The sequence below is a fragment of the Armigeres subalbatus genome, chromosome 2 (genome assembly GCF_024139115.2).
Source record: "Armigeres subalbatus isolate Guangzhou_Male chromosome 2, GZ_Asu_2, whole genome shotgun sequence".
NCBI classification, from domain to species: domain Eukaryota; kingdom Metazoa; phylum Arthropoda; class Insecta; order Diptera; family Culicidae; genus Armigeres; species Armigeres subalbatus.
The window spans coordinates 232,193,281-232,207,950 of record NC_085140.1 but is presented as its reverse complement, the minus strand read 5'-3'; the positions used below and the strand labels follow the sequence as shown (position 1 = coordinate 232,207,950).

At 40.4% G+C, this 14,670-nt stretch overlaps 1 protein-coding gene and 1 long non-coding RNA gene across 7 annotated transcripts in view; both read left to right on the top strand.

Moving 5' to 3' along the window:
• LOC134211884 (uncharacterized) overlaps window positions 1–14,670 on the top strand; it is a 301,614-nt gene that overhangs the window by 122,133 nt on the left and 164,811 nt on the right. The gene's annotated exons all lie outside the window — the stretch shown is intronic.
• LOC134216010 (uncharacterized) lies at window positions 5,902–8,263 on the top strand. 3 transcript variants are annotated; one of them, XM_062695052.1, is made up of 2 exons: window positions 5,902–6,035; window positions 7,146–8,263. In XM_062695052.1, exon 2 carries the CDS (start codon window positions 7,146–7,148, stop codon window positions 8,124–8,126), a length of 981 nt encoding a protein of 326 aa, XP_062551036.1. In that variant the 5' UTR covers window positions 5,902–6,035; the 3' UTR covers window positions 8,127–8,263. The 3 variants fall into 3 exon arrangements, with proteins under 3 accessions (XP_062551036.1, XP_062551038.1, XP_062551037.1); XM_062695054.1 differs by lacking the exon at window positions 5,902–6,035 and adding an exon at window positions 6,283–6,754; XM_062695053.1 differs by lacking the exon at window positions 5,902–6,035 and adding an exon at window positions 6,806–6,946.

Genomic DNA, 14,670 nt, shown 5'->3' with positions numbered 1-14,670 from the left:
CTCTGTTGATAGTCGGAATCACGACATACTATAGTGGGTTGGTTGGTTGGTTGGTGGCCGAAATCGCCGTCAGACATATTCTGGTCAAGACAAATGTTACTCTGGTATGGCTCTGATGTTGGTTTGCAGACACTCCTGTACATAGTTGGGCAAAATATTCCAACTTTAAAATGGGTCCCAATTGCCATAGGAAGCAAAAGGACCAAGAAGAAAATAAAACTCTGAGCTAAAACTAAATATTTAGTTGCCAAAATCCCACTATGCAGTTGCTTCTGTCTATCAGAAACGTCAGATAGCTACAAAAGAGATTATAAACTACAGAGAAAGATTGCGAAGGATTGTCGTTGTTGTCGTTGTCCGGAACATTTTTTTGTTGATTGGGTTCAATGGAAGCCAAATGCCATTGCAAAATCCACACGGTTTGAAAATTCTGTACTCCAGGGAATCAATATTCGAGCAACGCCTAACAATATACCCTTTGTCGTCAACAGAGTTTGTTACTGACAAACGCACCTAGCGACAAACCTTTATCACAACCCGAACACAATATGACAAGAATCATTTGCCTTGCATGCTCTGATATTTCCGAGAATACGATGCTAATTTTGTAATCATTGTTAGATTCTCGAATATTTCCATAAAAGCAGAAACTATGATAGAATAAAACCGAAATTTACTCTAGAAATAGTGCAAAATAACGATATGAAAAGTTAGCAACAAGATTGTCTTCTTTTTCGTTGCTGACAAAAATTTTCGGATCTTTGTCATTATTATCTCCTACAAAAACAAAGCTTTGTCGTTGGTTCTCTTTTGTCGCTTGTTTCGCAAGCACATTTCACAAAAATTGATTCCCTGCTGTACTCAGCATATTTTGGACAGCAAAACTGTGTTCTTTAATCACAGTTCTACTGATTTCCGGGAATCGGAAATGGCACATTAGCCATAGCACCATTTAGATGGATGGATGGGAGTATTCCCTAAAAGAATACACTGGGAAAAATTGAATCATTTTAAACCGATGATTTGAGAGTGAATTGTCAGCACTGCTATTCCACAAGTCACTTGGTAACATGATAGTGACTAAAATGGATCTAACCGATTTCACAATGTGGGTGTCAAACCTAATAATTTTCACGAATAAGATACTTTAAGAATTTCTCTTAATCGAGTTGAACCATCTAGATGACATTTTGGTATAGACATAAATAATATCTTTGTTTGCTTCAGTTTACTCAAATCTGTAGTCGGTTTGTTATCAATTGGCACCTTAACGAATAAATTTCAATGAAATTTCTTGATTTCGGGTTATTCTTGATTTCGGCGCCCCCTAGATGCTGGCGCCCTTGGCGCGGGCCAACCCTACGCTACGGCGCTGCCAATAGCACTAATGCGACTATAAAATGAAAAGTGAGCTAAATTTTGAATTAATAATAAATTTCTGGTGAAAATAATCGTTTCTAATGAGTATTTCTTCAAACTTACGCATTAAGGTGAACTTTTGATATTAGGAGTACAAAAACCGTGTGGTGAATTTGAAATTCACCACTTGACTTTATTGTTAAGATTCACCCCATGTTTTTTTCTATTCCCATATCCAAAGTCCAAACTTTGCGAAATAATCTTCCCTGCTACTTGGAGAAAATCTTCAGCAACATTCTGTCGGAGATGATATTTATTATCAGTCCAAGGCCAGAGTGTCCTGTGCAGTGCAAAGAAGTCTTCTCCATTCTACTCGGCTCATGGCTACACGTCGCCAACCACGCAGTCGGCGGAGGATCCGCAAATCGTCTTCCAGTTGATCGATCGGATCGTTGGATCGTTGTCGAGAACCATTTACACTGAATTTCTATTCGTCATTCTAGCGACGTGTCCGGCCCACCACAGTATTCCGATTTTCACGATGTGAAAGATGGATGATTCTCCCGACAGCTGATGCAACTCGTGGTTCATTCGCCTCTTCCATGTACCGTCCTCCATCTGCACTCCATCATAGATGATAAGCAGCACTTTCCTTTCGAAAACTTCCAGTGCCCGTTGGTCCTCCACGAGCATCGTCCAGGTCTCGTGTCCGTAGAGAACTACCGTAGTCGGCGATGACATTCCGGGTCTTAATCAGCGGAGTGAGTTCCAATGCGTTTAAGAGGTGAGCCAGCCTCTATAATAAAGACAAAAAACTCCGATGCGCACTACGTCATCGGAGGCTTCTTTCAGGGTAGTCTGTTCAAACCCCTGTTGCTTAACGTGTTACCCTCCGACACGCCACTACGTTTAGAAGGTGGCATTTTGTTTCTGTTCGCAGATGACGAAGCCTGGATGTCCTCACATAGTACACTACCTGTCGGAAGATCTGTATCAACGTGGCGAAGAACCAGGCCATCATAATTCCTCACTCCAAATTCCCCACGATTGTTCCAGCTGAGGGTTGTTAACTTTACTTAACCCTGAAACACTGACGAAGTGGAACGTTCTGTTGAATTTGCTATTACATCTTTATTAACAATATAATATCATCATTGCCCCTGAAGAATAAGCTTGCTGCCTCCAAACAAATCATCCTCTCGTGATCGAATACGGCATGCCGGTCTGGGAGAGCTTGCTTTTAACCCATCACGTCAAACTCCAACAGTTCTGAATAGTTTGCAGTAGCCATCGAGCAATTAAGTACAGTGCGTGTTTTAGTCCTCGCGAAAATGGAAAATTATCTGTTTGGTGTTCGGTGGCTCAGGCGGATGTATTGCGCTTTGCTCGGGACAAAACAAGCGCGATCTTCAATAGTTTGCAGTAGCAAGTGAGTACCGAATGCTGCGCTTCCGTTCGATCGTCCAAAACGCGATTCTCCTCAGTTTTCATATGCCACCGGGCGTGCATGTTTTAACTTTTTACTCGTCGCGAGACAGCGTATTAGTGGTATTTTATGGGATCATAGATCGTATCGCTTACCGAAGTGAATCCAGATAAATTATTCTTTGTAACTAAAACGATATATTATCCCAAGATAATCGTGGATATGCAGAGGTACACTCGGTCTCAATTAGCAACAAGAGTCGGACTAACAATCCTTCCTTTCTTATATGATCGAAAGGACGTGGGCGGCGCCGTAATTGACTTTAAATATTTGAGCTCCCGTGTACGTGTACATTGAGAAGGGGTAGCTAATCCCAAGCCTTATTTATTGAGTTCTCTGTACAATTTCGAAGGTTTAGTCGATCACGGAGTAGCAACTACGAATTGTCATAATGCTCATGCTTATGCTTATCACGTCAAACTCCAACAGCTCTTGAGAATGATCCCAGGAAACGAACATCTGAAGTTCGACCGGGATCAACCGTATAATGCTGACTAAAACAAACATAATTAAATAAATAAATTTGAAGTCAAAAAAGTCCTTGTCGCTTTGGAGCATTGGCTTCAACCTAGTTGAGGGATTTTCCTTGATTTTTCGTTGATTCGACTTTATCATCGTTTTCTCTGTGCTACCACATATACGCTCATTTCGAGCTCAATTTTCGAAATTGACGATATAGGCTAGATGTACCAGTTGTGGCTATAGCACCAGTTGTCGCACTAGTGCTTTATATGCCAAATGACCAATCAAATCACTGCAAACCAAGTTCATATCGATAAAGCATATTCATATGATACGATAACACTTTTGATTTTCTCCAAAATAAGCAAAGCATAATTGTAAAAATTGATTTTGCTTAATTTTTGACGTCCTTTGCACCAGTTGTCGCACTAGTGGTCCCTATTTGGCCAGTCCCATAAGAAAACAATGGGATTTGCCAAATAAGGAACCAAAATAAAGAATAGTGCCACAACTGATGCATGCGTTTCTATTATGGATTAATCAATTTTAAGGATAATAACAATTTTTTTGTTGGTTTTCACAGCTGTTCTAAGGAGCAGGAAGTAAAACCTTTCGTTTGATATATAGAGTCCGCACACATGCCTTTTACTTATTTTTTGCATTTCTCGTATACTAAGTATACGGTAAAGGGTATATGATCGCTCCAAAAACAAACTTTTTATAGAAGGCCCGGAGACCCATAGTGTTATATACCAATCGACTCAGTTCGACGAATCGAGGTGATGTCTGTGTGTGTGTGTGTGTGTGTGTGTGTGTGTGTGTGTGTGTGTGTGTGTGTGTGTGTGTGTGTGTGTGTGTGTGTGTGTGTGTGTGTGTGTGTGTGTGTGTGTGTGTGTGTGTGTGCGCAAAACTACTCAACAAAATGTCACTCATTTTTCGGGCACTTATCCTCAACCGATTTGCTCGCAACAAGTTGCATTCGACGCAGAATCCTGTCCCATTGTTTCCTATTTGAAATTGGCCAGATCGAACTATGGAATCGAGAGTTATGGCCAAAATACAAATTCATTTGAAAAAATCGCGTAAAAAATGTCACTCATTTTTCGGACACTTATCCTCAACCGATTTGCTCGCAACAAGTTGCATTCGACGCGGAATTCTGTCGCATTGATTCCTATTTGAAATTGGCCAGTGCGGACTATGTGATCGAAAGTTATGACCAAAATAAAAAATCATACGAAAAATCGCGTATAAATTTCACTCATTTTTCGGGCACTTATCCTCAACCGATTTGCTCCCAACAAGTTGCATTCGACGCAGAATCCTGTCCCATTGTTTCCTATTTGAAATTGGCCAGATCGGACTATGGGGTCGAAAGTTATGGCCAAAATACAAAATCCTACGAAAAAATCGCGTAAAAAATGTCACTCATTTTTCGGGCACTTATCCTCAACCGATTTGCTCGCAACAAGTTGCATTCAACGCAGAATCCTGTCCCATTGTTTCCTATTTGAAATTGGCCAGATCGGACTATGGTATCGAAAGTTATGGTCAAAATACAAATTCATACAAAAAAAATCGCGTAAAAAACGTCACTCATTTTCGGACACTTATCCTCAACCGATTTGCTCGCAACAAGTTGCATTCGACGCAGAATCCTATCCCATTATTTCCTGTTTGAAATTGGCCAGATCGGACTATGGGATCGAGAGTTATGGCCAAAATACAAATTCATACGAAAATATTGCGTAAGAAATGTCACTCATTTTTCAGGCACTTATTCTCAACCGATTTGCTCGCAACAAATTGCATTCGACGCAAAATCCTTTCCCATTATTTCCTATTGAAAATTAGACAGGTCGGACTATGGGATCGGAAGTTATGACCAAAATACCTTTTTCATAAAAATCGCAAAAATGTCACCTATTTTTCGGACACCTAACCTTAATCGATTCACACGCAACAAGTTGCATTCGACGCAGAATCCTGTCCCATTGTTTCCTATTGAAAATTGGCTAGATCGGACTATGGGGTCGGAAGTTATGGCCGAAACACCATTTTAGCCTTTTTATACGAAAAGGCTGTATGTTCGCTCCAAAAACCAAACTTTTACAGAAGGCCTGGAGACCCATAGTGTTATATACCAATCGATTCAGCTCGACGAACTGAGATGATGTCTCTGTCTCTCCCACTTCATACGGGAGTTTGGCGGAAAGACGGTCATGAGATTTATATCATAACAAATATTGCCCTCCGCTCGCGTGATGGGAATGACATTTTCGTTTTCTTTTTGTGTAGTCGGAGCTTCAGTTCAACTAACATCCAAAAGTGATATCCTTAAAATATATGACTGGGTGAAATAAAACAGGGTTATGTACGTCAAAAAGATTGGAAAAGGAAACAAAAATGTCGAAATTCTTATTAGCATATGTAGAGTCCATATTATAACCATATTCTTGTTGAGCATCAATGTCTTACCCCTCAACGTGGTAAGTAACGTAAGATCGATTTGAAGAGAGTGAGAAAGAATGAAAAGAGGGAGAAGTAAATAATATCCGGTATTCAGGTTGGTCTAAGACAGAACGAATCCAATTACTGTCGCGAGTGGTCGCCAATAAAAGTAACCGGTGAATAAATCAGTGGTTTTTATTTCGGTTCCGAAAACGACTTGAACATCAATACCCAAGGGAGACGCTACAATTTGGCGCAGCCGAACGGATAAATCAAGGTGAGTGCTAACAAGTGGAAGGAGGATTTATTTCGTGTAAAAGAGGCTGTCAGACCTAGCTCTAGTAATTTGAGTATTTTTTTATCGCTTTCTGAAGATTTTTTTTCCATTCATTAACATGCCGAAACTGTAGACTGTGAGACAAAATGGTGGATTCATTAGAAGGTTAAAGGTGTAAAAGTTTTAGAAAGAAAAAAAAATTGATAATCGAATCTAAAAAAAAAAATAAAAAAAATGGCGTGGTTGACGGCCATACCTAAGATTTAGGAATGGTCATATAGAAGCGCACGCACACTATTTACAAGAAGTCCTTACTCTGGTCCGAGATAGGTATATTCTGTATAGACTAAAATATACATACATTGTGGAGGGTAAGCTTGTTAGCAAGCCTGGCAATCAAATGTAAAAGATGCGAGACCGGTTGAAGACCGAAGCACACACACTTAAAGCAAAAGATGCGAAACTGGTTGAAGACCAAAGCGCACACATTTAAAATATGCGAGACCAGATGAAGACAGAAGCACATACACACACACTTAAATGAAACGATGCGAGACCGGCTGAAGACCGAAGCGCACAAAAGAAAAAAAGAAAAGATGCGAGATCGGTTGAAGACCAAAACACATACTTGAACGGAAAAGATGCCTCTGGTTGAAGACCAAAATGCACACACACACACACACAAAACAAAAGTCGGTTGAAGGCCGTGGTGCAAACAGGTAAAAAAAATAATAATAATAAACCGGTAGCGACCAAGAGACACATTGTAACCAAAATGAGTCCAGATGGAGACTGAAGCATATTTAGGTATAAAAGTTGAGTCCGGGTGAAGAAGCACAAAGAAAAATGGTTAAGGTTCTGATTGATTAGTAACATACCTAAAGAATATTATGACAGCTCCAGGCTGATAGGTACGATACAGGTGTATCCAATTTGGTTATGAACTAAGTGTTGTGATTTTGTGATGCGTTGATTAGAAAACATTTATAATTGTTCGCAATCTACATATCAGTTTAGTATTTACCAGTCGTTATTAGAAAAGCCTCTATTAAATGTTTCATGATTTTCTACGTATGCAATAATCAGAAGAAAAAAATGAATGATTTTCAGATGGATGATAACAGTTACCCCTTAGCGCCTTTCAACGAAGCGGTAGATGCATCGGATCTCCGCCGAGAGTGGGAAGAGTGGCTTAGAGCGTTCGAGTTGTTGCTGGAGTTAAAACAGATTGATTCACAGCATGGTAAACTGGTATTCATGCTAGCACGCGGAGGCCGGGGTCTCCAAAGGATTTATTACAATCTGAGGCCAGTATCTGGAGAAATCTATCCAGAACCATCGAAAGTGCCTCTAGCACCAGAAGAAATCCCCGAGTTCGATAACGCGGTCAAACGTTTGAATCACTTCTTCGTCGGAAAACGCAATGAGCGGGTCGAATTAGAAGTTTTTCGCTCGCTTAAGCAGTCTGCTGACGAATCTTTCAATCACTTCGTTCTCAAGCTTCGCACGCAAGCTTCCAGATGTGATTTCCGAGACCGGGAGGAGAAGGAAATTTTGCAACAAGTAACTATGGGTGCCCGGGATGAAAGGGTTAGAGACAAAGGTCTCGAGAGCACGATGGACCTCGACGAGTTGACCAACTACGCCATAAATCGAGAACTACTGATGAAGCAAAAGCAGAAATCCCAGCCGTTCAAAGTTGAATCCGACTCAGCTAGCGTCTCAGCGGTGAAACAAATCTGGAACAGAAAGCAACAATCCAAGGAGCGATCTTCCGGAATGACTTCGTTCAAACGAGAGAAGCCGTGGAATGAGGGAAATCGTGTTCGATCGGAATGCGATCGCTGCGGTTCATGGAAACACTTCAAAGACTCGCAAATGTGCATTGCCCGAAATTCCAAATGCAACAATTGCGGCCGTATGGGCCACTTCGCCAGGAAATGCAGAGCAATAAGAAAGTCGCAGCTCAAAGCCCGCAGCACTTGGAAGCGTGCCGATGAGGATACCAATACCGTACAAGATATCGACCGAGACGACATGGAGCCCCTAGGCTATCGCAAGATGTCGGATGATTCGATGAAGGTAGAATAATTTTATCTTATTTCATTATGTCATTTTTTACATGCTTTAATTACAAGTAAACATACCTGACATGTTAAATTGAGGGATAGTAGCGTCTCTACCAATAAATTAGATAGTATTAAACATAGCTCCTAATTTTGTCTCTTTTGCATAGATGAGCCGAAAAAACGATGGATTTATTACGTGTAAAATTGATCAGCATCCTGTTATCTTCTTAATTGATTCGGGAGCTGCAATCAATACGGTTACCGAACAGGTTTGGGAAGAACTCATAAAAGCCAATGCGATTATTTTAAAAAAAAAGGTTTCAATACGATCGCAAAGTTCTAGCTTACGCTACTCAAGAACCACTGCGGGTCTTGACAATCTTTGAAGCGTGGATTTCAGTAAATGAATTCAAGCCCAAAACTTACGCTGAATTCTTCGTTATTGAAGGTTCACAGAAATCGCTTCTTAGTAAACGAACGGCAGAAGACCTAAAAGTTTTGAAAGTCGGGCTTGAGGTTCAAAGCATAGTGGTTGGAAATGAAGCGTTTCCGAAATTCCCCAATGTTCAAATAAAATTATCTATCGACAGCCGCGTGCTACCGAAGAAAATCGCATACCTAAGAATTCCTGCAGCAATGGAACAGAAAGTAGATCAGAAAATACTTGAGATGCTCAATAGTGACGTGATTGAACCGGTTTCGGGACCACCAGAATGGATATCACCCATGGTCGTGGTGCCCAAAGGGAAAGACGACATAAGATTGTGCATCAACATGAAGTATCCCAATGAAGCGATACAGCGGGAACATTACCCACTCCCCATGATTGAAACTTTCTTGAACAAGCTAAGAGGATCAACAATCTTCTCCAAACTAGATATTACTTCTGCGTACTACCATATTGAGCTTCACCCAGAATCTCGAGGAATCACAACCTTCATGACAAGCAGAGGGCTCATGAGATTCAAGCGGCTAATGTTCGGAATCAATTGTGCTCCTGAGATATTCCAGCGAGTAATGTCCGAGATGTTGGCCGGCATTGACGGTGTTGTGGTATACATCGACGACGTTGTGGTAGCTGGAAGTACTCAAGAAGAGCATGACACTCGACTGCAGAAAGTGCTGTCCGTCCTAAAAAAGAATAATGCCACATTGAATAAGTCAAAATGTCTGATTGGAGTAACTGAGCTCGAGATCTTGGGATTCAAAGTGAGCACTGCAGGTATATGCCCATCAGATGAAAAGATCGCTGCTATTCAGAATTTCAGAAAACCAGAATCGAGAGAAGAAACACGAAGCTTTCTTGGACTTATCAATTTTGTTGGACAATTTATTCCGCATCTGTCAACGCGATCAGAAGCACTGCGTAAATTTATCAGAGGCGACGTTGATGTCTTTGGGAAAGCACAACAAGAAGCTTTTGATGATCTCCGAAATGAGTTGTCGAACACTGTTCGGCGGCTAGGATTCTTCGATCCAAAGGACAAGACTGAATTGTACGTAGATGCTTCTCCAGTGGGACTTGGTGCAGTACTCACGCAGCGAAATGGTGAACAAACGTCACGAATTATAAGCTTCGCCTCTAAAGGTCTGACTAAAACGGAAAGAGTTTACCCGCAAACTCAACGTGAAGCGTTGGCAGTTGTTTGGGCGGTCGAAAAATTCTACCCCTATTTGTTCGGGACACAGTTCACAATATTTACTGATCATAAAACATTAGAATACATCTATGGAGGAAAACACCAACAAGGAAAGCGTGCTTGTTCGAGAGCTGAAGGATGGGCGTTAAGGCTCCAGCCGTACGATTTTTGCGTGAAGCATATCCCTGGCACATCTAATATTTCAGATGTCCTCTCACGATTGAGCGTAAAAGCGGAAACGACAACTGACATACCATTTGACGAAGCGACAGAGCATTATTTGTGTGGAATCGGTGACGACCCTGCAGCAATCTCTCTTCAACAAATCAAGGACGAAACCATTCGAGACGAAGTTCTTCAAGCGGTGTCGAAAGCGTTACAAAGCCATGAATGGTCTCCAGGCCTAATCAGCTACCAAGCCTTCTCAAATGAATTAGGGATTATTGACGGAATCATAGTGAGAGACGAGAGAATCATTCTTCCATCGAGCCTTAGACGGAGAGCATTGGTGATAGCCCATCGAGGGCATCCTGGAATAGTGACAATGCGACGTAACCTTCGTGAGAAGGTATGGTGGCCATACATGGACCGAGACGTCAGGGAATACACTCAAGAGTGCGCTGGATGTGCAGCTGTCAGCTCACAATGTCCACCGGAACCTATGCTGCGGAAGGAAATGCCGGATCGAGCTTGGCAAGAAATCGCTATTGATTTTTTTTCGGCAAAAGAATGTGCTACATTTCTGGTTACTGTCGATTATTACAGTCGCTTTATCAGGGTAACTGAAATGAAAGGAACTAATGCATCAAAGACAATTGAGGCTCTTGAAGAAATGTTTCGAGAACACACATATCCTGAAACTATCCGTAGTGATAATGGGCCACCATTTTCCAGTGAAGAATTCTCCAATTACTGCAATTCTAAAAACATCCGCCTTGTTCGTACTATTCCTTATTGGCCACAGATGAATGGCTTAGTGGAAAGGCAAAATCAGGGAATATTACGTACCCTACGTATTGCTAAAGCGATTAAAGCTGATTGGAGAAAAGCCGTTCAAGATTATGTGTATGCATACAACACGACACCTCACTCAGTAACAGGAAAAGCACCGATGGAATTATTGACCGGCAGACCAGTTAAAGATTTACTTCCGTCTTTAAGGACTGAAACTCATTGGCGTCAAGATGAAGAAACTCGAGACAAAGATGCTATTAAAAAGATGCAGGGGAAAGCTTATGCGGATCACCGTAGGCATGCCAAACCATCGGATATCGAAGTTGGGAACGATGTTCTATTGAAAAACAACGAGACTGGAAAACTTGAACCAAAGTTCAAACTCGATAAGTTTAAAGTTATAAAGAGAACAGGAAATGACGTGGTCGTCACTAACGAAGAAGGTGTTATGTACCGCCGCCCGGTGTCTCACCTGAGGAAATGGCCATCGACAAAAGCATCTGAGCAGGACATCGAACCAGAAACTCCGGTCTTTCGACCTGCTCACTATCAGGATGTACCAGAAGCAGAACTTGATGAGAGGGATGGTCCAACAACAGCAAAGGAAGGAAACACAATGAAGAGACTTCAAGCCAAGGAATACAGTACATTGATACGTCCCAAACGTGATAAGAAATTACCAGCTAGATATAGTAGCCACTAGATGGTTCAAGCAACCTGTATCAGAAGCATTTTTTTTTTCATTGTTTTATTTTTATTAGAGTAGAAAAGAGATGTAGAGTCCATATTATAACCATATTCTTGTTGAGCATCAATGTCTTACCCCTCAACGTGGTAAGTAACGTAAGATCGATTTGAAGAGAGTGAGAAAGAATGAAAAGAGGGAGAAGTAAATAATATCCGGTATTCAGGTTGGTCTAAGACAGAACGAATCCAATTACTGTCGCGAGTGGTCGCCAATAAAAGTAACCAGTGAATAAATCAGTGGTTTTTATTTCGGTTCCGAAAACGACTTGAACATCAATACCCAAGGGAGACGCTACAGCATATTGTAGATCAAGCTGAAAACCGAACCAAGGTCCCGCGAAATCGCATTTCCGGATGTTGCAACTGCATCGCGAGTAGTGCGCAACTGTGCCATAGTAGGGCACCACTCGCGATGCAGTTGCGACATCCGGAAATGGGACAAAATATGATTTTCGGTTTTCAACTGGATCTACAATATCTTTGCCATAAATAATCTGATTTTCATAGAACGGACAAAGAAATTTGTCTTTTTTACTCCTAGCCACTAGCTCATCTTTTTTCAAGCACACACATTTTACGAAGGTCGAGAAAGGCACCATCACCGCTAGGTGGATTAATCTGGGTTTTTAAAAATAGTTTTTCTTATGTATGGCGACAATTGGTACACCCACCCTACTTAAAACAATTAGTTTCATATCATTCGGCAACATGGCCGTACGAAAATGATTTTTTGTCGAATATCTTGGCTGTGCATATGCAAAGCCCATGTTTCGAAATGGACAAATTGATATGAAATTTGCGAAAAAGAATCCACGTGCCTTGGAGGGACTTGAACCCTAGGATGAGGCTGAGGGTTCGAGTTCCTCCAAGACACGTGGATTCTTTTTCGCAAATTTCATATCAATTTGTCCATTTCGAAACATGTTTAAACATGTTTTTGCAGTGAAATTATAGCCTTCTGGTACAACATAGTTGTACGAGAAAGGCAAAAAGATATTTAACAATAAAATGTACTTAAAGTTGAGGTCCATATTCGCAGAAGTCGGTCATCATCGATCAGATAACACCATGTTGTCGTTGAAAGTAATACATAGCATTGGCGTAACTACAGGGGGCTAGGGGAGGGGGCTATAGCCCCATCTAGGATCTGGCTAGCCCCCCTAGAAAATGTGTTACTTTGTGTAAGTATTGCACATATCTAGTCCACTGACTATATACGGGGGTAAATGCAGAGAAAGGGTTGTCTTCATTATCCAATCCTTCTCTTCGAAACATTACAACAAGTTGAATCTTTTCGCTTAAGTTTTTGAACTTTGAGCAATTATTATAAGGCATTTCTCACGACAAAATCTGGACCCCTCAAAACACGTTATAACTTATGAAATACCAAAGGAAATACCTCATCAACAAATGAATTAAAAATATATTATTTATTAGTCTTTTTCTACAAGTCTTCTTCTTCTTATTATTGGCATTAAATCCCCACACTGGGACAGGACCGCCTCGCAGCTTAGTGTTCATTAAGCACTTCCACAGTTAGCTAACCAGATCAGTTAACCGCGAGTTTATAAGCCAGGTTCCCATTTTTGCATTTGTATATCATGAGGCTAGCACGATGATATTTTTATGCCCTGGAAAGTCGAGACAATTTCCGAAAATTGCGTAGACCGCCACCGGGAATCGAACCCAGCCACCCTCAACATGGTCTTGCTTTGGAGCCGCAAGTTTTTCCACGGTTTTGTGAATAATTTTTATCTAAATCGAGCGAATGATCTTAACCTTCCTAGCTAATACCAATCCTAAAAGCTGCAGCGCATTATAAGGCTTCTTGAGAAAGATTTGGTAAAACTCTTAGATTTGAAGTAGAGGTAACTAAAAGTTGAATATAAAAGAACTTTGTAATCTTTCGAATGGATTTTAGAAACTCCGCAAACTCTTTTATTCTCTAAACTCTTCTATTGTCCCTGTAGCAATGAAACCAGTGAAAATGTCTAAGTAGGCGTGAAACAGACATACTGAGTAAAAATATGTGTTAACAAATGCTCCTATAAGTTAATTTGTTGCATTTTTTTTTAGCTGAGTTGAAAATTAACGACCAATAAGTTGTATTGAGATGTAGAACTGATTTTTTAAATCATCCTAGAAGTTATTCTAACAGAAAAGAAAGGTTAGTTTGTTGTGGTCAGATTGCCGTTTGAAAGCTCGTAGGAATTGTCAGGCCACTGAATTGAAAGCTGACGAAAAGATTTTAACTAACTAATTTATCGAAGCAAATCAAAAAATCCTTTAAAAACCAGAATCGTGGTTCACATTCTATTTACGGGGAGCGCACCTATGGTTTTCTGAACCTATCAAGGATTTTGGTAATCCTACGAGATTTCTGATTTTTTGTAACAGCTGAGCGTCGATGAACATCATTTGAAATATTTAAGTCGTCCATTGATATCTGGTAGACCAACTTGCGAACAATATACATACATCAGTTGAATCGAGCGAAAATGGTAAACTTTCTGTGTTATGAGTGTTAAAATAGAAAAGTTTAAAAAAAAGTTAGCCCCCCTAAAATTTTTCATTAGTTACGCCAATGATACATAGTACAAACTTTTGTCTTTATTGAAGATATTTTCAGCCCTAGGCTGGCTCATCTCTAAGTACAAACTTGAAATACATATAAAAACCCTGATTAATCCACCTAGCAGTGTTGGTACCTTCCTCGTGCCAAAAAATACTGAAAAATATGAGTGATTGTTTTTACCGTGTTTTGCGCATATGAAAACTCGCTTACCTTTTCAAAAGGTCCTAAGTAACATTTTTTCATGATTTAATTTGAGTACTGCAATCAAAAGCTTTCATATTGGTCTATTGATTGCATTATTGATTGCAATATTCAAATTAAATCATGAAAAAAATGTTACTTAGGTCCTTTTGAAAAGTTAAGCGAGAAATAATATGTTGGCCATAACTTCTGAGCCCATAGTCGGACTTGGTAAATTTTTAATAACAAATAATGGGGTAGGATTCCCCGTCTAATGGAATCTGTTGCAGGTGATTCGACCAATACTAAATTCTGTAGGTACGCATACACACATAACAGGCTCGACTCGTTGCAAGCTTGAGATTGGTATATAATACTAGATGTCTCTGAGCCGTTTATCAAAAGTTCGGTTTTGAAGTGATCATATAGCCATATAGTGCACTAAGTATTTTTTCATTTTTTTTTATTCA